This window comes from Dipodomys merriami, unplaced genomic scaffold, assembly GCF_024711535.1.
Source record: "Dipodomys merriami isolate MVZ:Mamm:240054 unplaced genomic scaffold, mDipMer1.0.p SCAF_2, whole genome shotgun sequence".
In the NCBI taxonomy this organism is placed as follows: domain Eukaryota; kingdom Metazoa; phylum Chordata; class Mammalia; order Rodentia; family Heteromyidae; genus Dipodomys; species Dipodomys merriami.
This window is the reverse complement of record NW_027203381.1, coordinates 80,449,410-80,477,377: the sequence shown is the minus strand read 5'-3', so window position 1 is coordinate 80,477,377 and position 27,968 is coordinate 80,449,410. Positions and strand designations below refer to the sequence as shown.

Sequence of the window (27,968 nt, the reverse complement as noted above, 5' to 3'; positions counted from 1 at the left end):
TACATCTCTGATACACTTTATTAATAGGGACTAAAAGTATAAATGAGTTGTGAATTTTGACAAGCATTGTACAAATAGCATAAATTATTTCTAGGTGAAATCATAACATTATTCTTTATTGTGAGATACATTAAGATTATTTTAATCACAGTAGATAGAAATTACGTGTGTTTTAAAACTGGAGACCATTTTGAAAGAATTGTTGAGCTTTGTATGTTTAATCTGATAAGAGCTGTCCATATCCTCCCATATTTCCTGTTTCTATTTTTAAGAAGAAAACAAGCAGCTATTCTAGCGTCCTTTTTGCATAAATTGTCCACAAAAGCAGCCTGACTGAAAGAACTAATTTAGAATTGAATTGGTTGGTTAAAATTCTAGGTGTTATGATATTGAACTGGATTCCTAACAGTGACTCAGAAATATTATCTGCAGCCCTAAATCCTAGGAACTAAAGGTAATCTGAGTATTATGGAGGAAAATCTGCATAACAAAACTCTATTTTCGTATTTTTGTGGCTGCGTTCTCTGTTCACATTCCCGTTTTCATTTCACACATTTTTTTACATTTTACTGATGATACTGGGGCTTGAATTCAGAGTCTTGCATTCTCACTCAGCTTTCTTGCTAAGGGATGATGCTCTACTACTTGAAATACAACTCTACTTCCTGCTTTTTGCTAACCAGCAAAAAAATGGAGATAAAATCCTCTTGGTTTTATCTGCCTTCACTGTCTATGAACCAGGATCCTCAATTTTCAGCCTCCTGAGTAGCTAGAAATATAGGCATGAGTCACTGGTGCCTGGCACCAATTTTCTTTGTCTCATCTACTGTAGTATTTTGCATTTCATAAGCAAACTGAAAAAAGAATATCAATTCGATAAATTCATTCTTGTCCCAATTTCTGTAAATTCCTTCTTATTGCTATCCACTAACATACACGTGTGCATACATACCTACATGCATTCATGCACATACATGGACCACATTCATTTGTTCAGCAGCTCTTATGTGTGTTCAAGCAGGTTCTAACTTTTGCTTTGTATGAGGAATTATTGCATTATTTGTTTAGTAGCAGCTTCTGAGAAGTTAGCTTCCAGCTGCTGAATAAAGTTATAGGATATTTCTGAAATAATTAGACTCAAGTACTCTCTAAATTCAGAAAATATGAAAATCTTAACTTTCCTCCTCTAAAGTAGCTGCAACATCAGCATTTTAAAATGAATGAATATAAACTGCAAACCTTATGGTTTCTTGGAATTCCTTCATAAGAACAGCAGCACTGTACAGAAGCTAATGAACGTATGTTGCCCCCTATTGACTGTCAATAACTCCTGGCCTCTCCTCCATGTCCTTACTTGCTCTTTTCATTTGCTATCAGGTAAAACCATAGGCAGCTGATAAGTTCAGCCTGCACTTGCCTAGTTTCAGTGGTTTTATATTTATTCAGATCCTGTACGTGTATCAATCCAGCAGCATTATGTCATATTCACTTACTCTGCTCATAAATAGATTGTACACTGATTTCTCCATTAAGATCTAATTTACTCCTCAATCTAACAAGGGAAAAAATGATCACATTTTCCAGGTATGGAGAAAACTTTTTCTCATATCTAATTAGTAGATTCTATATTCCACCAGCTACTCTTTCCACTTTTTCCCTATATCTAGTCTAAAGTTCTTTCTTTTATTTTCTTTTCTTTTTTGTCAGTCGTGGGGCTTGGGCGCTGTCCCTGTGCTCTTCAGCTCAAAGGCGAGCGCTCTCCCACTTGAGCCACAGCTCAAGTATATAAGAAACAAACAACTGCTTGTATTGTAAAATAACAATCATTTCTGTATTACAATTAGTCAAATTGAGACTTTTTTGTAGTGAGTTGTTCTAGATAGCACAAACCACTCTTTGCTATAAGTCTGAGATAAAAACCAAAGGGAATAATAAGTGTTCATGTTCAGTAAAAATTTGATTAAGTTTAAATGTTAATGTTCCTCTTCTAGTCATGCTATGAAACAGTTCCAGAGAGAAGATTTGTTGTTAAATGTCTCCCAATGAAATTTTCAGGAGAGATTTTACTCCATATGAACACAGAAGCCCCAAGCCACCACCATGAACCACTGAAGTCCACACATTAAGGACTGTTGACATCTTGCTGAGGTCAGACAATGACGACGATTTGCTGGGCAGTCAGCGATCACTGATGGGTGTCAGGACCAGAGTTAATTCCTCACACATATGGATGCATATTCTGTTGGTGCTTCTTGCACATCTCGTGTCTGTCTTGTGTTCCTTCCAATGATGGAATGGTTCAGGGAAGCATAAACAATGCAGTGTTTGTTTTCCTCCAGTCCTCGGTTAGTATTAGCTTCAAGCTCTTCTGATAGCCTGAACAAGGGATCATTATTATAAATTGCACTTTCTGATGGCAGTGTTTTGGAATTTTGCCTGGTGCTCATTTCAGTTTGCTCGATGCTAAGGGGCTGGGGAACATCAGCCTGTAAAATTTTTTTTAAAAGGATAAACAAGGACATGATAATACATATTGATTAGTAAATTATGAATGAAAAGACTATCTACTATCCCTCACAGATGCTCCAGCTATCCACATAGTTAGCAAGTTTGGAGACCCACTCCGTTCCAACAAAAGAATTATTTTGTGCCAGAGAAGGCTTTCTAATCCCTTTTCAAGATAAAAGCAAATTATTGAATAAGCAATAAAATCATCAAACAGCTTATAACCCACTGGGCAATAGTAATATTGTATAGACTAAAGTGATTAAGCATAAAGTAGGGGAAAAAAGTGAGGAAGAAAGAATTTTTAAAAATACTATGAGTTATCCCAGGCAAATGGTGATGTCAGATCTGGAATTAGAAAACTGGTGCCAGTTTTGGAGGGGCAAAGTTTAGCTAAATTTCTGAAATCTTATTCTGGTTGTTATTTCTATCCCAAGAAAATCCTTACTTTCAGATAGTGTCAAATATCACGTTTCTTACAAAGAAATATACTTGTTGACACTAAAAATAGAGGAGTCTTGATATTTTCTCATTCTTTTCAGTTGCTTGTTAGTCATTCCTGGCTGTAGGAAGAAGAATCGGCTAGGTAAAAATGAAGACACTATGATCAAGATGTGTTGTACTTACAAACTGATACATTGAATTGAAACTTCTTTGTATCACTACTTAATAATAATAAAATAAATAAAAACTAAAAAATGAAGATACTAGTTGTTCTTCTTAAAAACGTAATCTCAATTTTGCCAGTCAATTTAGATCCTTAAGACTTGACCTTACTCCTTTAACTTACTAGTTTTTACATAATGTTTGACAACCTACAGACTCCTCCCTTGTCCTTTGTATCTTCACTGCAAGCTTGTCTCCCTATCCTGAGGTAGTGAGAACTGAGGTATTTAGTTCTCAGCTGCTAATATGGCTCTCGCCTTTACACAGAAGAGTCTGTCACATAACCTAATATATATCCATAAATCCTCAAGATGTAAATCCTCCATAACACAGTCCCTCTCTTGAATTCAATCTGTACTAATCAGTCTATGGGTTACCTAGTTCTCTTCCCAAAAATGTTTCATTTTCATGTAAAATTTTCTAAGAATAGACAGAACACTCCACACCTGAAGCTCTCCTGGAACTTTTTAGAAAGTGGTGGGTAACATATGGTGGTAGACAGATACACTAGACAGAAGATGACAGAAGCAATCCTATATTGTATTCCTATGGCACTTTACAGTGTATAAAGCACTTTAAACATACACATATATACATATATAATATATATAATTCACTTTTCATAAATAAATGTACGATTCAGTGTTTTTTTTTTAGTACACAAGCACGTTTATATTTTTCCAACTGCCATTTTGGAATAAGATTTGAACTTTAGCTTTTATGGGTACTAATAAGGAAAATTAAGTGGTCACTGAAGGGTCAAAAAGAAAACATGAATGCTTTTGAAAGCCTTAGAGGTTTGCTCACAGGTGTAGGCTGCTTCACAATGCATCAAGAATTGAAAATCCAACTTTTCTGGCACTTTATCAATACCCTGTGGACTGCAAAGATGGGAGGATTGACCAGTCTGCTCTTGGCACTGATACAACAGTGTCTTCGCAAAATTAGCAACTTCCCTGGTTTGGGTCAGTTTCCCACCACTAGGCTTATCCAAGGCCTTTTCTCTAAAGGATCCTGAGCTGTGTTCTCCCCTTTCCCCTACTGTTATAAAAGCCTCAATCCTGTCTCATCTCAGGGTGCACTTACTAGGTTTTTAAACTGAACGTGTGTGTTTTGGTTTGCACCAAACAAGAATGAGTTTTGCTTCAGGTTTTTTGTGTTTGGTTTTTAAAAATTTCAAATTTGTTCCTGATTTTTGCTTCACAGTTCATACCATGTTTTCATTTTCTTTTTTTTTTTAAACCTAGTTCCTTTCTCTACTTTGGATTGTCTCACTGTTTCCCACACAAGTTTCTTCTTCAGAAAAATTTAGCTGGGAGTGGTAGTTCATACCTACAATTCTAACTACTAAGGAGGCAGAAATCAGTAAGATCTCAGTTTGAGATCTTTGCCTCAGTAGAGGCAAAATGTTACCAGGACCCCCAAAAAACAAGTTGGGTGTGATGGTAAATACCTGTTATCTCAACCATTTGGATGGAATATATAGGAGTATTGTGGTCCTTGCAATGGAAAATCCAGACAGTAATGGAAGCACATAAAACACACCCACACTCACACACACACACGCACACACACGCACAAACACACACACACACACACACACACACACACACACACACACACACACAAAACAACCAAAAAAAACAAATAAAACCCAAAGTGTTTCTGAGAGTATGCCTCTCAATAGACATATTGCCAGTTTAACACTGAATTAAACTTCCACTTTTCAATATTACCAAAACAAAAAACCTTGCAGGGACCTAATGTGGCATCTTTTTTATTATTTTCTGAAATGTTAACATAAATGGGGAAAAACGTCAAATGCCTGTAAATGACAAGGACAACTAAAAGGAAACTTCCCCAATAATCATATACACAGTAAAAAAAAACCATACATGTGTGTATGCATGCACACATGTTCAAGTATGTGCATGAATGTGTGCCCAAATCAGCTCTGGGGCTTGAAATCAGGGCCTCTGGCTCTTCCTCAGTGTTTCGTTTTGTTTTGTTTTGTTTTACGCAAGGATGGGACTCTGTTATTTGAGCCATACTTCTACTTCGGGCTTTTTGCTGTTTAACTGAATATAAGAGTTTCAGACTTTTCTGCTTGGGCTAGCTTTGAACAATGGTCCTCGGGTCTCAAAGGCTTCAGGTCTCCATAGTCTCCGGTCTGAATAGCTAGGGTTACAATCATGAGCCATGGGCACCTGGCTAAAACCCCTTTTAAATTAAACCTCAAATAATTTGTCTAACTTACATAGGAATGAATATGACTACAGTTTAAACCAACCTATGGTTTATTTGCTTAGTAAATTACATTGTAATTTTTTATACTTTCCCAGTTCTCAAATCTGATGGTGACAGAATCTAGTTCTGTGGTTCTATGGAATAGGGAAAAATTATACTTAAGAAAAAGTTCCTTTTTGAAAAAACAAATCATTATCACTGAAAATATGTTTAGTAAATATTAATACAATCTTATCAATGTAGACATCCTTTGCTTGGTTTGAAATTTGGTATGCAATGCTGGTTGCCATTTAATATGTAGAGAGAATAATTGGCTAGAACTTTCTCTGGCATTTTTGTAATTTTCAATAGATGTATTGTTCATTTCTACTTCTTTCTGAAACACATTGCACATACAAATCAAGTTCCTTTGAAGCATCTCATTTATGACTATTTACATTTAATTTTTAAAGTTCCCATTTTTCAGATATATTGCCTTCATCTTGCATTCTAATATCACTACAACTCTGAATCTAAAGGAAGTTTAAATGCATTCCCAAAATATTGTAGAAAAAATTCTCTACAAAGTGCCCTTTTTTCTCCTTGGCTAGTCTCTTCCTTAATGAGCCCACATTCATCCCCAGGAAATTCTGCATAGCAACTAAGCCTGGGGCAGGCCTCTATCTACTGGGATGTTTCATGATGAAACCTAGTTATTATGATCGCGTTATGACTTATTGTGATAAATAACCCACAAGTGAAGATGTTTTTAGGTTCATTGTTCATTGACACCCTACTATCCTGCTTAAAAAAAGAAAACCCTTTAAAGTAATTTTGTAAAAATAAATGAATAATCAGAAGCCACATAACAGGCAAGTGCTGAACCAAGAGGATTTAATACCGTTTCCAATCTGTTTCACAAAGAACGCTTTGTTTTGACACTTAAAAGAGCTTTGCTATGTGGAGAGAGAGAGAGAGAGAGAGAGAAAGAGAGAGAGGGGGGGGAGTGTAAACAATATCTGCTCATTGTGTCATATAAGCGTAGTAAATATATTTAATGCAATATGTATGTGTTTATACATATATCCATGTATATATGTATGTATATAATTGTATTTGTCTTAACAGATACATCGAACATACCAGGTTAATTTCCCTGCCTGTTGAATCTGAAGTCTTCTTTTGTTTCCCTGGAAGACAAACAAAAAGAAAGTAATTAGGAGAGAAGGAGACAGGGCTGAACCACCTGTACCTATCCTGCCGTATAACAGTGGGCATGCTCGGTTTGGTTCTTGTCTGTTTGCCTTGGCTTCCATGCCACACCCAGAGGAAGGGGAAGGTCATTGAGTTGAGAAGGATGGAAGTCTCTGCTCTGGGCTATTCCAACTCAATGGCAGACATACTTTTGTCACATCCATAGCCAGGTGCCTAGTCACACTGGAATGGGATCAATTAAGATACACATCCCAACATCTTTTTTCTGAAGTTCTGAGAGATGTTCTTTAAGTATTGAACTCAACTGAGAAATTGTGGAAAGAGGTGCAGAGTTATAAATTCAGAGTCCAGTTTGTAGATGATGAAAGTTCTGCATTCCAGAAGTCCTCACTCCAAAACACCAGAAGCACCTCTGCCCAGACAAAGCTTTCTCCTGTGACAACTATTTAAGGGTTGCTTTGTCTGGATCATTGATAAGCCATATCTTGTCTGGTGTTGGGGAAAGAAAGGATAAGAAAACATGAAAGGAAAAGCTGACGTGGGCCAGATCAAAGCCAGATCAGAATACTCTGTGCATTCTTTGCTTTCTGTGTTTAAGTGTTTGGTGGTGAGACTGGAGGAATATTTTCAAAAGGAGATAGGAATTGTTTTCAATACATCACACCTTGCCAAGCATAGCCCAACCCACATTTTTTTCAATTTGACATTGTTCAATACTCACTTTAAACATTTATGATGGCAATAGAAAGTATATACATACACACATAAGCATGCATCCTCTCAAAGGACATTGGTTCTTTATTTGGATAGGGATGATGTCATTTAGTTGTGAAATGTAGGTGGGGGGAGGTGGGGAGATTAACTCAAGTCAAACATGTGGACCCAAGAGATTTATTTCAGCCACCCTTTCAACCCTGGGATGCAAATAAAATGAGAAAATACCACAACTGAGTAACTGAGTGGAGCATGTCTTGTGGCAAGGCATGCCTCACTGTAGCAGGTGGCAGTCCAAATCAATCCATTTGGCTTCTTGGTGGAAATGAGTCACAGGCCAGGAGATCATTATCCATGGCTTGTCACAGAGATCAGAAAAGAAGACAGTAAGAACCAATGGTTCTTTTTCTGTCCCCATCTAAGGAACTCAAAATGTGTGACAGAGAGAGGCAAGAGAAACTGGAACCCACCTTGGTTCCTTTTCAGGCCACAGATCAGGCAGAGACAGGCAATGATGAGTAGTGGCAGTGCCCCCACAGGAAGCAAACTGTGAAGCAGCCATCTCCTGTGTGCCATCTCTTCTATGGAGGGGGGTCCGGAAGTATTGGTTACATCTGCAATGTTAGTCAATGCTAAAAGTAGTTAGGGGAAACAGGTGGCAATATCCAGAGTGGGTTTTGAAGTCATGAAATGAGAGGAAGGCTGGCCAGAGAGGCTGGTTGTGAGGAGAGCCCAGGAATTCTACTAAACTATACTACACAGAGCACCCTCCCTCACCACAATGAATTATCCACCTTAGTAAGAATGCACATGTGGAGCTTTCATACACACGCAAACATACAAGTGTATTCTGGGTTATGATGGAAGAATTATTATTTATTCTGAGTTACTGTTAACACAGCCTGGAGAGGACTGAAGTATAGTACTCCATTATGTGTGTGAGTCCTCATCCCACTTAGATGCTTAGCATTTGGAGGTCAGGAGGCCATTTAAGCTGGCCATATTATACACAGTTTGGTAATTCGGAATTGTAAGCACTGTCATACTGTTCATGCTGCAGCTGCTGTTTGGGTTGGGCGAAGAGCCAAATCATTACCAGAAGCAGCAAACATAGCTGTCTTGAGAGGGAGAGGAGCTACATACCAAACAACAGATAATAAATATAATACAAATAAATACACACAATTAAGAGTGTATAAATACATCCAATTATGGCGATACAACTTCTATTGTGTCTTCTAACCACCAATTTTTTTGATTTATTTATTTACTTACTAATTAGAGGTCGTTCTGAATTATTTTGAGACTGCTCTGCAATTGAAAACCAAAAAAAAAAAAGAAGAAGAAGAATTGAAATTAGTTGAGAAAATAGTGAGGTGTCCACTTAGGTATGTTTAACATTAAAGCTAATCTCAGAGAGGACTTGGGGGTCTGCTCACTAACAGGGAATCCAATAACCCAGTCCCAAAGTCATTTTGCTAATGGAGCATCACTTTGAGACTATGAAATGTTTATTGTCAGGCCCAAAGAAACACTCTGTGCAGACAGCATAATCTTTATCTATCTGCTTTTCTTTCCTCTTTCCCAGCTATAAGGAAGGACACAAGACCACTTGAATGGCCTGCCGCAGGGAAGGTGTACTTTTGGTGACATCCTGGGTGTTTCTTGTGAAATAGATGGAGATTATGTCTGTCTGCTCACTCCACAACCACTTTCCAGTTCAGATAAGGTGCTCTCCAAACCCCTAATCAGAGATAGACCCAAGGACAGGTGAGGAGAACAGAGTTGCAGGCCAATGAATGTTCCATTTCTGTCCTCTTGTCCCCTAGGATTTTTGATTTCCAAAGTGCTTTTATACATTTTGGGAAATTATTGCTTTCACAAGGGCATCCAAAATCCCTACTATGGGACTAACTACTCTGTCACACACTTATACCAACCCATTCATATATATATATATGTATGTGTGTGTATATGTATGTGCATATGTATATGTGTGTATATGTATGTGCATATGTAATGTGTGTATATGTATGTGTATATGTATATGTGTATACATGTGTGTATGTGTATATGTATGTGCATATGTATATGTGTGTATATGTATGTGCATATGTATATGTATGTATATGTATGTGTATATGTATATATGTGTGTGTATGTGTATGTGTATATGTGTGTATGTATGTGTGTATATGTATATGTGTGTATATGTATGTATATGTGGGTGCATATGTGTGTGTAAATGTATAGGTGTGTATATGTATGTGTATATGTATATGTGTGTATATGTGTGTATATGTGTGTATATGTGTGTATATGTGTATATGTATGTGTATATGTATATATGTGTGTATATGTGTGTGTAAATGTATATGTGTGTATATGAGTGTATATGTATATGTGTGTATATATATGTGTGTGTGTATATGTGTGTATATGTGTGTGCATATATATGTGTATATGTATATATGTGTGTATAGGTATATGTGTGTATATGAATATGTGTGTATATGTATGTGTATGTGTATATGTATATGTGTGTATATGTATATATGTGTATATATATGTGTATATGTGTGTATATGTATGTCTATATGTATATGTGTGTATATGTGTGTATATGTGTGTATATGTGTGTATATGTGTGTATATGTATATGTATATGTGTGTATGTGTATATGTATGTGTGTATATGTATGTGTATATGTATATGTGTGTATATGTGTGTGTATGTATACGTGTGTATATGTATGTGTATGCTTATGTGTGAGTATATGTATGTGTGTATGTGTATATGTATATGTGTGTATATGTATATGTGTGTATATGTATGTGTATATATGTATGTGTATATGTGTGTATATGTATATATGTGTATGTATGTGTATATGTGTGTATATGTATATGTGTGTGTATATGTATGTGTATATGTGTGTATATGTATATGTGTGTATATGTGTGTCTGTATATGTATATGTGTATGTGTATATGTATATGTGTGTATATGTGTCTGTATATGTATGTGTATATGTGTATATATGTATATGTGTGTGTGTATGTATGTATATGTATATGTGTGTGTATATGTATGTGTATTTGTGTGTATATGTATATGTGGGTATATGTGTGTGCATGTATATGTGTGTATATGTATGTGTAAATGTTTATGTGTGAGTATACATATGTGTGCATATGTATATGTATATGTATGTGCATGTGTATGTGTGTGTATGTGTGTGCATATGTGTTTATATGTATGTGTATATGTGTGTATATGTATGTGTATTTGTGTGTATATGTATATGTGTGTATATGTGTGTGCATGTATATGTGTGTATATGTATGTGTATGTGTATGTGGGTGTGTGTATATGTATGTGTGTATATATAGGTGTATATGTATATGTGTGTGTACCAGCACTGGTGTTTGAACTATGGGGCTCATGCTCACTTGGCTTATTCTCTCACATCTATCACTCTACCATTGAGCCAGAGTTCTACTTCAGCCTTCTGCTCCTTTATTGGAGATTCAGTCTCAAGGATTTGTCCTCCAAAGCTGGCTCTGAATGTGTGATCCTTAAATTTCAGTCTCCTGAATAGCTGGGATTATAGGAATGAGCCAATGGTTCTGGGGAGGCAAGAGAATTTTAAAAAATCTTATCTCCAAAATTTACATATAAAATCATGGCCTTTAAACATGTTTATGCATTTCTTTCCTCGCTTCATAGTTAGTTAACTGAGCACTCCCAGGATTAGAAGGAAATCCTTCTTTTCCCTTTCCCTGTTATCTTTGTTTTCACTGTTTCACTAAAGGAAAACCCACACCCATTAAAATCAAACCTAATTGTTAAATAATGTATCTAACTTTTGAAAATAAAACCAGAGACAACTCCAATAAATATGATTGCTGTTTTCTGAGGCATTGTAATCTTTTCTTAAGACTTAAAAAAAGGGCACATATTTCCACATTTTACAACAGTAGAAGGAAACGTGATAAGGCACAGATCTTATGGCATTAAAATAGACAGACAAGAAAAATCACTTTCCCTAGGGTAATCTTGGAAAGCTTCCTTTCAAACTTGGGTATTGAAGGAGTAGACAAATGGATGACCAATGAGTGGAAGAGACCTGGGAAACAGAAGGCTGTAGACAGTAACTGACAGATTCTGGGTGGAACCTACAAACAATCCAGAGAGGTACCTGGGGATAAAAAGTGGAGCCCTTTATATATTCTGGGCAGTACTTCCTGATCAAATGTATGTATGCCTTGCAAATATGTTCTCATGCTTGTAGGTTGGCTGAAGGCATCTCCTCATAATGCCCTTTTATAAAGAAAAGTTGTAAATTTTTATGAAATCTTATTTCGTTCAGTTGTTTCATGCTTTCATAATCCTATCTAGAAAGTTATTAGCAAATGTAAGTTTGGGAAGACTTGAATGTAGATTTGTTTTCTATGTTCTTTTGAACATAGATTTGTAGTTTCATATAAATGTAGGTTTATGGTTTTATTTCTTATTCTAAAATCCTTAATGCATTCTGATTTGTTTACATATATTCTAAAGTAAGGTTCAAATTCTTTTGTATGTGACTATATAATTTTCCCAATACAATTTGTTTGAAGGATTTGAGCCTTTTTTTGGTGCGGCTTTTCAAGTGCTGGAAACCAAATCTAGGACCTAGAATAAATTAGGTAAGAGCTATAACATTGAGATTTATTCCCACTTGCTACTTCTTACTAAGATTCTTCTTTTCTACATTAAATGGTCTTGACATGCTCCTCAAAAATTAATTGACCATATACATTTTATTCTATCCTATCAATTCAATTGCACCAATGTCTGTGTTCATCCATATGTCAGTTCCACATGGTTATTAGTAGTTTTATACTAAGCTTTGAAATAAGAAAGTGTTGTTCTCACTTTTTAAAGATTTCTTTGGCGATTCTGGATTTGTCAATTTGATATGAATTTTATGATAAACCTTCCCATTTTTAGGGACAAAAAGCTATCGGGACTTTGGTAGAAATGACACTGAATCTGTAGATCATCTATAGTATCATCTTCAGAATATTAAGTTTTCCAGTCTGTGATCATGGAATGTCTATATTCATTTATATCTTCTTGAATCTCTTTTTTTGCTCTCATGCTTTTTTTTTCTATGCAAAAGTTTTGTACTTTGTTGCTTAAATTTATTTCTATGTATTTTATCCTGTTTTATTTTCCAGTCCTGGGAATTGAACCTAGGAAATCACAAATGTTAAGTAAGTACCCTACCACTTGGGCCATGCCCCCACTCTCTATGTATTGCATGGTTTGTGATATAGGTATTAGAAATTCTCTTAATAAATTCTCTTAATTTCCTTCTCAGAGTATTGATTACTTGTGTACAGAAGTACCACTAATTTTATACATTAATTCTTGAATCCTACAACTTTGATGAATACAAGTATCAAGTAGTTTTTTTAATGAATTTTCTAAACACAAGGCCATGCCACTTGTGATAGAGATAGTTTGCAGTATATAGTTTATTTTAGATGCTTTTTATTTCTCACTCTTACTGCTCTGGCTCAGACTTCAAGTTGAATGGAAATGTCAAGTGCAGGCATCCTTATCATGATCCTGTTCTTAGGAGAAAAACATTCAGCCTTTTTTTTTTTGAGAGGTCAAATTGGGGTGTTTATTAGGAAGCTGGTGACTGCAAGTGGATGCATGTCTCCCCCAAACTTGCAGCCTCAAATACACTTAATACTGTTAGGAAACTGAGCCATGGGGTTCATAGAATAAAGAAAGAGCAGGAAAACAGTCTCAACAAACCAGATCAATTTTAATGGAGAGTTGAAGAGGGACACCATGGTGACAGGAGGAGAGTCAGGAGACACAAGGCATGGTGCTAGCATTGTCTTTCACTAGTGAACATACTGCTGAATGAAATTTTTAATCCTATTTGCTCCCCCATTTTTACTTTTTCCCATGCTTTGCTGAGTTGGCTTTCACCAGTTTAACCTTCACCTGTACTTTCTAAACTGTTACATGTAATTGGAGGCCTCCGGGGAGGATCTGGGGAATCAGCCAAAGCCCTAACTCTTCCCCCAAACTCATCGGTCAGGCTATCAGTATGTTGCTTTCTGGATGGGCACACTGTAAGCTACTAATGAATATGCACTTATCCGAGCATTACAAACAGAATTTTTTATAAAAGAAATTAACAGAAGTTAAAGACAGAAAAATATTTTTTAAATTAAAGAAAAAACAAGGACAAAGAATAAAAAGCTAAAAGCATTCATATTTAGTTCACAGTTTTTAGTTATTTCAGTGTACTTTAGGCGTTACCACACCAGTTTTATAATTCCCAAAGAACAATAACTATTACTACATTTTTCTCCATTCATATATATACATATATACACATGTGTATATACATATATACACATGTGTATATATATATATATATATATATATATATATATATATATATTATTCGCCACCTTCCTTTACAAACTCAAACAGAGAGCCATATGGACTTAGAGGTCTCATTTTGTGAGATGTGTCAGGTTTTTGATCAATATAGGAATTCAGTCTCTGACTCAATCATTTGAGAACCTGGATCTTCTCTTTCCTGGAAAACAATAGACACTCTGGGAGTTGAGAACTCACCTGTTACATTTATGACTATTGAGTGGCTTGTAATCAACTGAGAAGAAAAATTCACATAACAACGGTATGACCCATTGTCTGTAGGAAGCACTGAGTGAAAATGAAGGCTGAAAATGGAAATATTCTTCTTTTCTTCCCAACTTGTGTGCGACGAAACTTTACTCCCAAAGGGTAAACAGTCACTGCCACTGAACTTGCACCAACTCACATTAGGTCTGCTAACACAGTACTTCACAGGGCATTCCATTCTAAACTGATGTCCTGCTATGACATCATGTATTAAATGTCTCCTAACATAAAGTTGAATTTTACATGACTCTTCTCCTGAAAAATGAGACAAAATAAAAATCAAATCTGCTCTTTTGCAAATACTATATACTAATGCAACAGCTCCTGACAAAAATTCCTCAAGAATCATTTACTAGCAATTAACCCTCACTAGCCCACCCCCACAAAAATCAAAACCTTCACTAGTTCAGTGTCTGATACCTAACACACATATAATATTTCATTAAAAAATCAAACAAATTTAATCCTTCCAACAGAAACTAGGCATATACTTATTATATAGATAAACAGATAGACAGACAGATGGGCAGACAGATTCTAGCTCTGATTTACAGATGAGGAAACTGAGCTAGTAAAAATTTGTCTACGGAAATGTGCTAATTATTAGAATTAAGATCAGGATTTTAAAGTCATACTGAAGTCTATAATTCTCTATAATTCATTAATCTGTGGTATTTCAGATTTTCTATTACCAGCTCTGATATTACATTAAGTAAAAGAGAGAAAAAAAGGTTTTTTTGTCAGTCATGGGGCTTGAACTCTGGGCCTGGGCGCTGTCCCTCAGCTCTTCAGCTCTAGACAAGCGCTCTACCACTTGAGCCACATCACCACTTCCAAAGAGAGAAATTTTTGTACGCAATCATTTCCCTGAAACACTTGGCTTCAGGAATTGTCTTTTCTGTTTTTCAGTATTGTTAATACTGCATTGCAGTCTTGTCTGTGAGTATTCTGTGTTGGAGACACACAACTTGAGCTAGTTAGTCAAGGACAACTGCTCCATCTCTTTTGGAATTTCTGTATATTGGCCAGAGAAAACTGAAAGTGTGCCTCTCTTTACTTTGGAGATGGGAAATTTTTCCTGAAACTAAATCTTACAATCTATAAACAGTTAGTAATTGCCAGGCATACAAAAAATAGCACAGAAAAAACTTTAATTTTCTATTATTGAACAAATTATAATGTCATGAAAATATTAAACTTATCAGGAAAGCTGCCTTGTAACTGGAACATCTCACTAAACTTAAGAGCCAAGAACAATGAAAAGAGAAACCTGTTGGAGCCAGATGTGGCTCAGTGAAAGACAGCCTGCCTACACACGGGACACACACACACACACACACACACACACACACACACACACACACACCCCTTCTCTAAGTAGATGGTTATGCCAGTCCTAAGGCCTGAACTCGGGGCCTGGGCACTGTCTCACACACACACACACACACACACACACACACACACACACACACACACACACACACACACACACACACACACACACACACACACACACACACACACACACACACACACACACACACACACACACCTTCTCTAAGTAGATGGTTATGCCAGTCCTAAGGCCTGAACTCAGGGCCTGGGCACTGTCCCTGAGCTTTTATGCTTAAGGCTAGCACTCTACCACTTGCGCTACAGCACTTCGGCTTTTCTTGTATATGTGGTACTGAGGACTCGAACCCATGGCTTCATGCATGCTAAGCAAGCACTTCTTGTATATGTGGTACTGAGGACTCGAACCCATGGCTTCATGCATGCTAAGCAAGCACTCTACCACTAAGCCACATTCCCAGACCCATCAGGGCACTATCCTTGAGCTATTTTGTTCAAAGCTAGTACTCAACCACTTGAGCTACAGCTCCACTTCTGACTTTTTTTGAGTGGTTAACTGATGACTCACCATCATGGACTTTTCTGCTTTGGTTGGCTTTGAACCATGATCCTCAGATCTCAGCCTCCTGAGTAGCAAAGATTACAAGTGCAAGCCACCAGTACCTGGTTTATTTGTCTTTGGGTTTTATATGTTCCCTACCGAGAATAATGTTCCACTTTATTTCTACACCCTTGCCTGCATGAATCTTCTTTTTATTTACTTCCTTATATTTACTAAACCTTTCACTATAATTTTTGTTAATAGCTCACCAACTTCTGCTTAGAATAACTGAACTTTGAGTTTGGAGGAATCTACCATGCCCAATGATTTACTTCTCTATAACGGTGTCAAGACTTCAAACTAGTTCATGTTAGGACTTCCTAAATTTAGTTGGCTTCAAAAACTCAGTGTAAAATTGAAAGCAAATTAAAAGGTAAGTTATAGGATGATGTTTTCCAAAACTTTTGAAGAGGAAGGGTAAGATAGTTTGCTAATAGGAAGTGTCAATAATACAACATGTAGATGTGGTTAAGAGTTATGACAAACAAGCCAACAGGCCAGAGACAGAAAAGCCAAGTGAAACTATATAGTTTATGAGCATATGACCTGAGCTAGATCTGTGGAAAACAAGATGATTATAGACAAAGACCTTTTCATCTTCAAGGATCTGATTATTTCATTGTGAAACAAAATTACCTAATAATAATAAACTGGAACTGGAATAAACTTACAATCTACCACTGTTTTTCTCTTCAAATTTACCTGAGCTTGAAAAAAGGGTTCACAGAGAACTTATATGATAGCTGTTAGGAAATACAAAATTAAGACATGATGCCTGCCTTTGTAGAATTTGCTTTCTAATGGGAAATCAAGGTGCATAATGACTTGGAGAATAATGCTGTAAGTAGGGAGAAACCACTTATGAAACATGACCTACACACCATTTAGTAAATAGTCTTTTGAGAATCAGAGCATTGACAAGGTATTATGGAACTGAGGAAATGGAGAGACAAAATTTCAGGTCCAGAAATATGGCCAATTCAAGGAATTGATCCACAACTGGATCATGGTTTTCTGGAAGTGGCATACAAGACAGTTTTAAAATAAATGGAGCATTCACACACCCCTTATAAATATACCCATATTCATTTTAATGTGGTTGTTTTGAATGCTAACATAGTAAACAAACTTGATGTAGCCACCCAATCCCAACAGTCTCCAATTCTTCAAAAAATAAAGGACTGAACTACAAAACAGGTGGTTCTTAATTTGCTCACTCCAACACAAAGATAAACATGATGGCACTTCTCATAAGTGACTTGAAACCATTTGTAGTCCGCAATGCCTATTTTACTGAAATGTATTACCATTCCATTTAACCAAAAAACTGTTGCTTGATGCCAGTAGCACCATTCATCATGCCTTCCAGTTCTAGTATTCAGTGACTACAGGCTTGGGAGAGGTGCACAGTTACCATACAGCTGGCTGTTAGTCCTAACTACATCACTGATATATAGTAAAAATTATGGATATCTTATAGCTCCTAAATATTCTTTGTTTTTATTTTGTGCTTGTCCTGAGGCTTGAACTCGAGGATTGGGCATACTGTCTTTGAGCTGTTTTTGCTTAAGGATAGGGCTCTACCACTTGAGCCACAGCTCAAATGCAGGATTCGGAGGGCTTAATTGAAGATAAGAATTACATGGACATTCCTGTCCCAGCTGGCTTCAAACTGCAGTCCTCAGATCTGTGTCCCAAGTACCTAGGATTACAGTCATGAATCACCAGTGCCTAATAATTTGTACTCTGTTTCACTATTTTAAACTTTAAATGCAAGTAAAATGAAACAGAGCTATGTATAGTGACAGAAGTGAAACCACATCCATGGTGCTGCTTTATACCCATAAGCATGGTGGCATTATTTTTTATCTAAATGGACAGCCACAGGTCATGAATAGGTAGCCCGAAAGACACTAGGGTGGACCATACCTTAACTAAACTCAAGTGATTCTAAACATTATGAATTTATTCTTTGAAAGGACATGGAATTGATTTCCTAGGTGTCCAGCACAAATACATAGCTGGGAAGTTTTTAATTTGTGCATGGAATATAGTTTTTAATAAAGGATAAAGACTGTAAATATGCTCATTTGAAAATTACATACATATTAATAGAACTAAACAGTAACATAATGAGGACATAACTATTAAAACTTAGACTAAACAGTAACATAATGAGGACATAACTATTAAAACTTAGACCAAAAATATTTGGGGAACAATAATTTAGCACTGACATTGTTCTGAACTTGTGTATGGTGACAATACACAACAATACACAGTAAAAGCAATGTACCTCCTTATTGCTCACAAACCAAAATTGTGGCCATTCAAGTGCTCACCACAATTCAGAAATGTGACAATTTTTAGTGCAAAGGAGAGTCAGAAAATTGTTCATATCATCTCACAATTAGATTGTTAAATACAACAAAATCTCTTAAAGCTTTCAAATCCCAAAGTAAGAGATAGCCCTACTATCTGTGTCAATTAAGAAAAGCCTTTGAGGGAAAGATGAGTCTCTTCTTATTCCCAGACCCATTCTAGGCAAACTTGGCCCTCTTCCCACAGACATAATTAACACCAAACATACTCTCAGTAGAATCCCCATACTTTTCTGTGTGACATGCCCCATACCATTACAGCTATGTTTACATTCACACATTTGCTTTCTCTCTGGTCTACCACTTCCTATTGCATGATACCTCTGCAAAAAGAGGAGACAGCCTTAGAAAAGTATGAAGGGGAGAGACATCATGTTTCCTGAGGCTCATGAAGAAAGCCTTTTCACAATGCTACTTGTGCTTGTCCATTAAGGGCAACAGAGTAGACACAGCTGTGTCTTTTGAGAGGTTGCATGGTGGTTAAGCATCTTAAAATATCCTGTAGTGGTTAACTTCTAACCACTGACAAAAAACGAGACATTCAGCTCTTCAATGTGGCAAGACCTGATTTGTGTCCACTCAGTGGTAGAAATTCAAATACTTACTAACTGATATTCCACAGTCACCCAAACTGGTTCATCAGAAAGGAATGCCAGTAACAGACAGCAACCTAGTCTAGAACCTTCCTCCTGAGCAAGTAAAGTTATAGGATTGTGATTTGGAATATTTTGTGAAAGTTATTATTCCTTTTTTTGAAGATTCTATTACTTGATTATAGCTATTATTACAAGGAAGTTCCCAACAGAGTCACCATCCCTCCACTGAAAAATTCCTACAAATGGTTACACTTATTGAAAAAAAATTAATGACAATAGTAAGTTCAGATAGTTTATTTTTGAGCTGACATTGATAGAGATGAACACAGATATGTAAATAATTTCCTGGACAACTAAAATGGTTACTAAATGTATAAAACATCTGTAATTTTGTTACAGTGGCAATATTTTACTTTCTATCAGAACGTACTGTGATAGACAAGAAATTAAGCAAACCATTGGTTTTACCTTTTTCTACCATTATGAACTCTAAAGTAAAGGCAAAACTCACAGATAATGGAAACTAAATAGGAAAATTCCAGGTAGAAAAGACAATAACTTTTGACTTCAGGGTCACAATAGAGGACACTTCTTAAATAATTGGGGGGGGGATAGAGGGAGAAAAATGTAGGCGTGTGTAACAATGTTTGACAAGAAATGGACTCATTACCTTACTTATGTAAGTGTAACCCCTCTGTAAACAACTTTACAACAAAATATTTTAAAAAATAAATAATTTTTATTGTTATTACCAAGGTGATGAGAGGGACTATAGTTACATAAGTCAGGTAAAGAGTACATTTTGGGGGGGACAATATCACCCTTCCCTTAGTCTCTCCCAGCAGAAATTCTTATGATGGGACAAAGGAAACAATGATAAGTTCAAGGAGTCAATTCAAAGCTGTAATCAGCATGAGGATTAATCTGTTCATGACTTAATCCAGGAAATCCTGAAACTGAAGAATCTGCTTCTAAACATTTTCATAAATAGCAGACATGTTTGAGAAAACACCATGTAAGTATTTTGCATTTAATTGATAACACAGCTCTTTCTCATATATCCATAGGAAAAATAAATGAAGTCATGACATGAGCCTGATAAAGACACAGTACTACAAAACTTAAATTGCAAGGAATGATAGATTTAAAACATCATCGACCCTGGAATGTCTGTTTCAACCCAAGTCAATGGCCAGTTTGTGGTAGACCAATATCATCTGGGTGAGATGAGGAGTATTGCATTTACAGGTAAATCCATCAACCATACTGAATATCACAATTAAGAAGAAAGAACACAGAGAAATGTAACCAATATCTCACACAGTGAGTGGCAAACCAATTCTAACAAGCAGGTGTATTTTTGGGAACACTAGGCTACAGCACATTGGGAGAAAAAGTGTAAGTAATGCTACATACCAATTACAGGATAACATTAAAAAACAATTTCCTTATTTCATACAGAACAGTATATAATAGAGCCTTCAAACTGGGATACATTCTGTTGAATAATTTCTAACTCTAATTGTAGCTATGTAACTGACTGTGAGCATCTGATCAAAAGTTTAAAAACATCCTCAAGTCACCCATTTAAATTAAATACCCAGTCAACTTAATAAGAAACACTTAAGAAAAATACTTGGCTGGGTGCCAGTGGCATACATCTGTAAACCTAGTTACTCAAGAGACTGAGATCTGAGAATTGTGGTTCAAAGCCAGTCTGGGTACAAAAGCCTATGAGACTCTTCTCTTGAATTAACCCCCAAAAAGCTACAGTGGAGCTGTGGCTCAAGTAGTAGAGCACCAGACTTGAGCAACAGAAGCTCAGACAACAAACAGCACCTAGGCCCTGAGTTCAAACCACAGAACAACAACAACAACAAAATAATTGGATGACTGGAGAAATTTTTACTTTGGATCTGGTTGGGTGACATCTTGATATCATAGAGTCAAATTCCAATCTACAAGTTCTAGACTTAAAGATGATATTTTACAGGACCGCAGTGATTGCATTTTATAATTCAAAACATTAGCACAAGAACTGATACATATGTGCTTATGGAAGGCAATAAAAGAACATATTTGAGCTGGGAGCCAGGCCCACTCCTGGAATCTTAACTACTAAAGAAGCTGAAATCTTAGGATTGCGTTTCAAAGCCAGCCCAAGCAGGAGAGACTGTGAAACTCTTATCTTCAGTTAACTACGAAAATCTTCTACTGATTACTCCTAGGCCTTCTTTTCCCTTTATAATATATACCTCCTGTGTCAAGGTAAGGGAACAAGAGTCCTCAGAGAAAGGAACTGCCATTTTTTTTTTTTTTTTTTGCCTACATATAGTCTCAAAAAGGATGGCCAAATGTCATTTATGCACAACACAAACATTCCCGTGTTCGCTTTTCAGCTCATTAGGAACAATGTGAGTTGCTCTGCTCCTAAATTTCTCATTTAGTATTCTCAAGGTGCAAACCCCATGGAAACAAGCATAAAGATTTAGAGACAACATAACCATGGAGACAGATATAATCCAAATTCATCACCACCTGTCTTGCCTAAATGAGCACTTCAACATTCTGTTGGAGTCATTTTAGAAAGAACATGCTATTTATTCACCATCAGTGTGGAAGTCAGAAGGCTTTTGCCTAGTAGTACGGATAAATTTTTACTTGTTCTATTTATGTCTGCTCAATGCTCTTTTCTAACTACAACCAAAATTTTAGGGACATTGGCCAACTGATGGTTAGCATCTATATATTCAAGCAGGTGACTACCATTTCTTAATTTGGTTTATTCCTATAGCATCTAACTGCTTGATTCATCTGTCAGTACCTACTTCACAAAAAACATTGTACCCTACTAAGTCTAAGCAAAGGACAAGCAGTGCCTCCATGACCCCCTAGGACATTAAACTAGGAAGAATTCTACACAATTGCCTTACCATCGATGCTACAGATGCTCAGATGCAGAAGTAGAAAGAGAACCCCAAATGATTTCCAGTTCCAAACATGGCAGGCAAAGTCTTCTTTCCCTGAATATGTCAGAGATAGAAAAAGCATCCCTTCTGCCCTTCAGTTCTTCAGAGTTGGATCAGGGTCTCTACCAGAATGGAACGTAAGAGATAAATAAAAAGAGGCGAGCTGCAGGAAGGGGACAGGAGAAAAAGCCAGAATGACTTTGTGCAATGAAATGAACAGGCATTAAGTCTTCTGTGGGTTTTGCCTCAAACCCCATTCGGCAGAGCAGCTCAGTCCTTAACTTCTCCTTCCGCTCTGCCACGGTTCATGCCCCACTTTGAGGTTTTTCTCAAAGTGAAACAAACAACTAGACTTGGAAGATAGCCGAGTTGTTACAGTCTTCAGGTTGAGATTTTAATCAAACCAAGGTGAGGGAAATCATGGTAAAAGTACCCATGGTATGTATACATACCCTCTTTTCACAGCTTGTCATTATGAAACTTTTGAATAAAAGATTTTAGACATTTCTCCGGAACATGTAACATGAGATTGTTCATTATCATAAAAACAATGAACATTTATCTGAGGTTATGGAGAAAATGAGTGACAGGAAGAGGGAAGGGCCACCATCTTTAACCTGCAGCTACCTATCAATGGAAAAGATCATTCCTACTTTAGTTACATATTCTTTCTAAATATCAATATGTTGAATATAAATTATGGGAAACTTCCACTTTCAACAGGTGGTTGCTATCAGATGAAGCAGAATAGAAACAATAAAGAAATGGAAGAATTGGAAATGTTCAAAATTTGAGAGCTCAGAGTTGCTGTGGGACTGTTTTCTCCAAGACCACTTTCAATGCTTAGCTAGCCAAATATTGAAATCATAAGAACTAATTGAAGTTGTCACTATTTGAGATTCCAAATGTGGGATCCTGAATTTTGTACTTAGCATGGGCTATCATTGACATTAGTTGATTTTGCAAATCTTTCCTTCAGTGGCTCTGACATTATTCCAAGCCAAACTTCAATGATTTTTAGTACATAATGCATTTATTCAAAGAGACAATATGTTATGGTTGAAGAGGTAAAGATGAATGAATCAGTGTTCCTGACTTTAAAGAATGCTATCAATTAGTATTATAAATTATAACAGCCTTTACTGTCAGCAGTTAGACATTTCATGCATTTCCACTGCACCTACAGTAGCCTGGAGTGACCATAGCCACTTAGAACTTCTCGTACTGACCAAGCAAACATCCTGGGAAGTGTTTCTGTAGCATTCATACAATTCTTCCCATTTTCTTTACTTAGAATGGGGGAAACATTTCCTGTAGCAACTGTAACAAAGCTCATGGTCCCTTTAAAATGGACCACAAATTCAAAAACCATAAATCCTAAACCAGATTGCCCAGAATACCATTCCAAATCAGAGAAAAATTACATCCGCTTTTTAAAAAAACCTCAAACTTTTGCGGGTTACTATTCTACAGGTTGTTTTCATATAAGAGTCCGTGCTAATTAGAGACAGTTTGGAAAGGCCATAAGAAACCTCTAATGAATTTCTTCAAGGTATACATTTTGATGTTTTATTGAACTGGCTGGGTGTCCCTTGTACTGACCACTCTACAAAACCTTGACTCAGGATATGAGTCTTCTCTTTTTCTTGGTAAATAAGAACTGAAAGAAGAAGCCAGACTCAGAAGTTTGTTAGCTTAATAACAAGTCAATCTTTCATTATGTTGGTTTAGGGTTTTTTGTGTGTGGTTTAGTTATTGTTATTGTCATTGTTGTTGTTGTTTGTTTTGAGATGGTGGCCTCCTATATATCCCAGGATGACCTGGAATTCACAATCTTTCTGCCTCAGCCTTCTGAAGGCTAGGATTATAAGCTTGTGCAATCATGTTCAGCTTGCTTAATGCTTTAAAAAAGTTAAGCTTCTGTCTTGACCCTATTCCATTGTAAAGATGTAATGTATGATCAGAAAAAAAATGGAGGCTGGGAAGGTGGCTCAGTGGTAGAGTGCTTGCCTTGCATGCATGAGGCCCTGGATTCGATTCCTCAGCACCACATAAGCAAAACGAAAAAAGCCGGAAGTGGTGCTGTGGCTCAAGTGGTAGAGCGCTAGCCTTGAGCTGAAGAGCTGAGGGACAGCGCCCAGGCCCAGAGTTCAGGCCCCACGACCAGACCCCTCCCCCCCCCCAAAAAAAAAGAAAAAATGGCTAATGCTCACTTTATGACAGACCAGAATAGAAGGATAGAAAGAGTTGAAGGTCAAGACATACCCTTCAAAGGCACCCACCATGCCAGCTTCCTTCATGCACAGCTTCCTTAAACATCATCAAAAAATAAACACAAGAAATGTAACAATTTCTTTCCCTTCCATCCAATCTTGAAGAATTTAACAAATATCACAAAAACCATCTGAAGCACTCTTAGATTGAGGTCCTCTAGAACTTGAAGGCTCGAGTGAAAATAGTTTGAGGCATTTCTGACATCTGGGGTACAGGTTAATATCCTCACTAATTAAAGAAGTAAAGGGAAGAAAAGTGTTTACAGCAGACAGAAAGTTTATTTGAAAGCAAAAGCAGAATGTAAGACTCTCCATAGAGCGGAGGAGTCTTAGTACAAGGACTCCTCACATAACTCCTCCCTTGAGATGTGTGTTGATGGCTCTGGCTCCTTTCATTGATTGAATGGGAACTTTAAGCATTATGGGAAAAAGCACTTGAGCAAAAACTCAGGACAACCTATATCTTTATTTCAGCGTTTTGTTAGATGTATAAGACACTATGTTGAAAACAAACTTTACAGCTTGGAGGGAGGGAGGGAGGCTGGGGCGCGGGGGGAGGGAACAGAGGAGGTAACAATACTTGATAGGAAATGTGTTCATTACCTTACTCATGTAACTGTAACCCCTCTGTACAGTATTTTTACATTAATTTTTTTAAAAACCCAGGACATTATGGGAAGAAGCATCTTCAGGATGGGTCACATGTTGTTTGCCATGTGTTATGTTCACCATTTTTATCTAACCAACGAGGCCTAACTCACCCTCATTTTCAGTACAGTAGGTGATGGAAAAATTAAACTGTAAGAGATCAAAGTTAATGATTGGTTTACTTTCTTGCTATGGATCACCAGCAGCGTCTGTTTAGCTTACTGGAGCCAGGTAAATGATCCAACCTGGGGTCAGTCTTCAACTAACAACTGAAGAGAGCAGAGGTTTGCAGTGTATACAACTTTGCCTATGCAAAGAAGATCATAACCTAATCTCCCAAAGTCCACACAGGAAAAGACACTTTGCAGATATGATTCAGTGATGCTCTTCAGTGATGATCTTCAGATGGAAGGCTATCACAAATTTTCTAGATGGGCTCAAGCTCATGGGATAAATTATCTCCTGAGTTCAAATTACTTAAGTGGGAGAAGGAAATTACAAGGAGAAATTTGGAGATGCTCTGTTGATGGATTTGAAGATGGAAGAAGGAAATACCTTTTAAGAAATACAGGTAGTTTGGGGCTGGGAAGGTGGCTCAGTGGTAGAGCACTTGCCTTGCATGCATGAGGCTCTGGGTTCGATTCCTCAGCACCACATAAGCAAAAAGAAAAAAAAGCCGGAAGTGGTGCTGTGGCTCAAGTGGTAGAGCGCTAGCCTTGAGCTGAGGAGTTGAGGGACAGCGTCCAGGCCCAGAGTTCAGGCACCAGGACTGGACCCCCCCCCAAAAAAAAAGAGAAAAGAAATACAGGTAGTCACTAGAAGCTGAAGAAGCAAGACAGTAGCTTCCTGTTGAGCCTACAGATGCGCCCTGCTTCTGCCTTGACCGTAGCCCATTTTGGACTTCTGACATCCATAGCTTTAAGGTAACAAATGTGCATTTTCATGTTTGTGGTAGTTTATTACAGGGCCACTAGGAAAGTAATATATAACTGGCCCAACTTTGAGTGGGAGGCATGGATTCAGTGATGGCTTTTATTGTCTTTATAGGTGATACTAAATACTTGTTGAAAATAAACTATCAACTTGAGGGTGGGGACAGGAGGGAAAAATGGAGTGAGGAAGGGGCGACATTGTTCAAAAAGAAATGGACTCTGTATCTGATTTATGTAACCATAATCCCTCTGTTCATCACCTTCACAATAAGTAAATTTAAAAAGAATTACATTCAGGATAATTAATGAAACTTTCCTTTGAATAAAGATCTACTAAAGGGAATATAATATATTTTTGGTAACTGTATGTTCATAATAAGAGTTCATTGTTTATTCAAGGAAGGCAGCAGTGACATTGTTTTGTTTTTAACCAGATTCTCACATCAAAAGAGGACAACTATATAATAGGTAACCATAAATAGCATGTGCAAAATATAAGTGAACAGATAACCAAGTGGCTTACACAGCACAAAATACAAGCAGATGGGGATAAATTACCAACAGTACAATCTTCCCTATTAGCCTCTGTGGCTGAAAGAGAGCAGAGGGAAGGCTACAAGGGGTAGCAGATCTCAGAACAGGATTGCCAAGAGAATTTACTGGAGGACACAGAGGACCAAATGGTGGTCCTGGGTGGCTGTGCCACTTAATCTGTGGGTAATCACCAACATCTGCTGTGGGAACTGAGGAATCTGGAGAAGACTGGTCTGGATGAACTTTCAAAACTGACACCACAGAAAGACAAACAGCACAGGTACTCTCAAATGTGGAAGCTAGATCCAAAATATAACTGGACGTGATAACCTACACATGACTCTAAGCATTCATACATAGTCAGACCAAAGAAGATACCAGTAGGGGAAGAACCCAAAGGAATCATTCCCATGAATATGTAAAATAACATGTTATTTTATTTATGTTGTTGGTAGTGGTGATGGGGGTGGCAGTAGTGTTTGTGTGCACTTTGCTTGCTTTATTTTTTCTTTTTCTTTCTTTTTTTTGCTTCTTAGGGGAGAACAATAGGGATCATAGAAAGGGAAGGCATAAGAGTGAATGAATGCAATCATGGTATTCAGTATACACTATGTGGAAATTACAACTTGTGGGCAGGGATGGGAGGGGAAAACTGGGGAAAGGAAAAAAAAAAAGGGTGACATTGTCCAAAAGAGAAATGTACACATTACTTGATGAAATGGTAAACCCTCTTACAACACCTTAACAATAATAAAATTATGTATTTAAAAAAACCTGACTTCATGGCTTCATTCCAGGGTAGGACCCTACTCAGAGAAACAGTAGCATTGAAATAGAATAGGACAGGCATAACAAAGATAAAGGAAAGGAGACGGGTCATGCCTGTAATTCTATCTACTTGAGAAGTTGAGGTCTAGAGGATCATGGTTCAAAGTCAGGCTGGGCAGTAAAGTCTGTGAGACTCCATGTCCAAAAACCAAAAAGAGGCTGTTTTGGAAGTGTGGTACAAACAATAGAGTGCCGGCAGAGTGAAAAAGGTGAACAAGTGTGAAGCCTTGAGTTCAAATTCCGGTACCACTGTTTAAAAAAAAAAAACAAAAACAGGAAAATGTTTATAAGACAATAGAAGAGTGGAACAAACAGTGTGAAAAGTAAACCACAATACATTTTTAACTCTTCAGAGTTAAAATAAAAACTGTGGGGGGGCGGGTCCGGTCGTGGGCCTGAACTCTGGGCCTGGGTGCTGTCCCTCAGCTCTTCAGCTCAAGGCTAGTACTCTACCACTTGAGCCACAGCGCCACTTCCGGCTTTCTTTCTGCTTATGTGGTGCTGAGGAATCGAACCCAGGGCCTCATGCATGCAAGGCGAGCACTCTACCACCGAGCCACCTTCCCAGCCCCCAGAGTTAAAATTTATGTTTAACTCTTCACAGCTAAAATTTTTTTTGTTAATGTTGTTGTTGGTGGTGGTATTTGTGCTTTGAGTTTTCTTCTAGAGGGGATAGAGGGGCACAGAAAGGGAGGAAAGATGAACATGTGCCATCATTCTATACACTATATACACTATGTGGAAAGTGACCTGTGTAACTTACAGGCTGGGATGGGAGGGAGAAACTGGGGAAGGGTCGACAT

The 27,968-nt window shown here is 37.2% G+C and overlaps 1 protein-coding gene across 1 annotated transcript; it reads right to left on the bottom strand.

Annotated features, from left to right (window-relative positions):
• Positions 1–27,968, bottom strand: Btla (B and T lymphocyte associated). The gene is given in 9 exon segments (XM_070028868.1): positions 1–2,486; positions 6,541–6,587; positions 7,797–7,940; positions 8,602–8,637; positions 13,982–14,305; positions 21,915–21,965; positions 21,968–22,004; positions 26,464–26,588; positions 27,929–27,968. Coding segments are annotated over 9 exon segments (1,080 nt in total). The 3' UTR covers positions 1–2,210.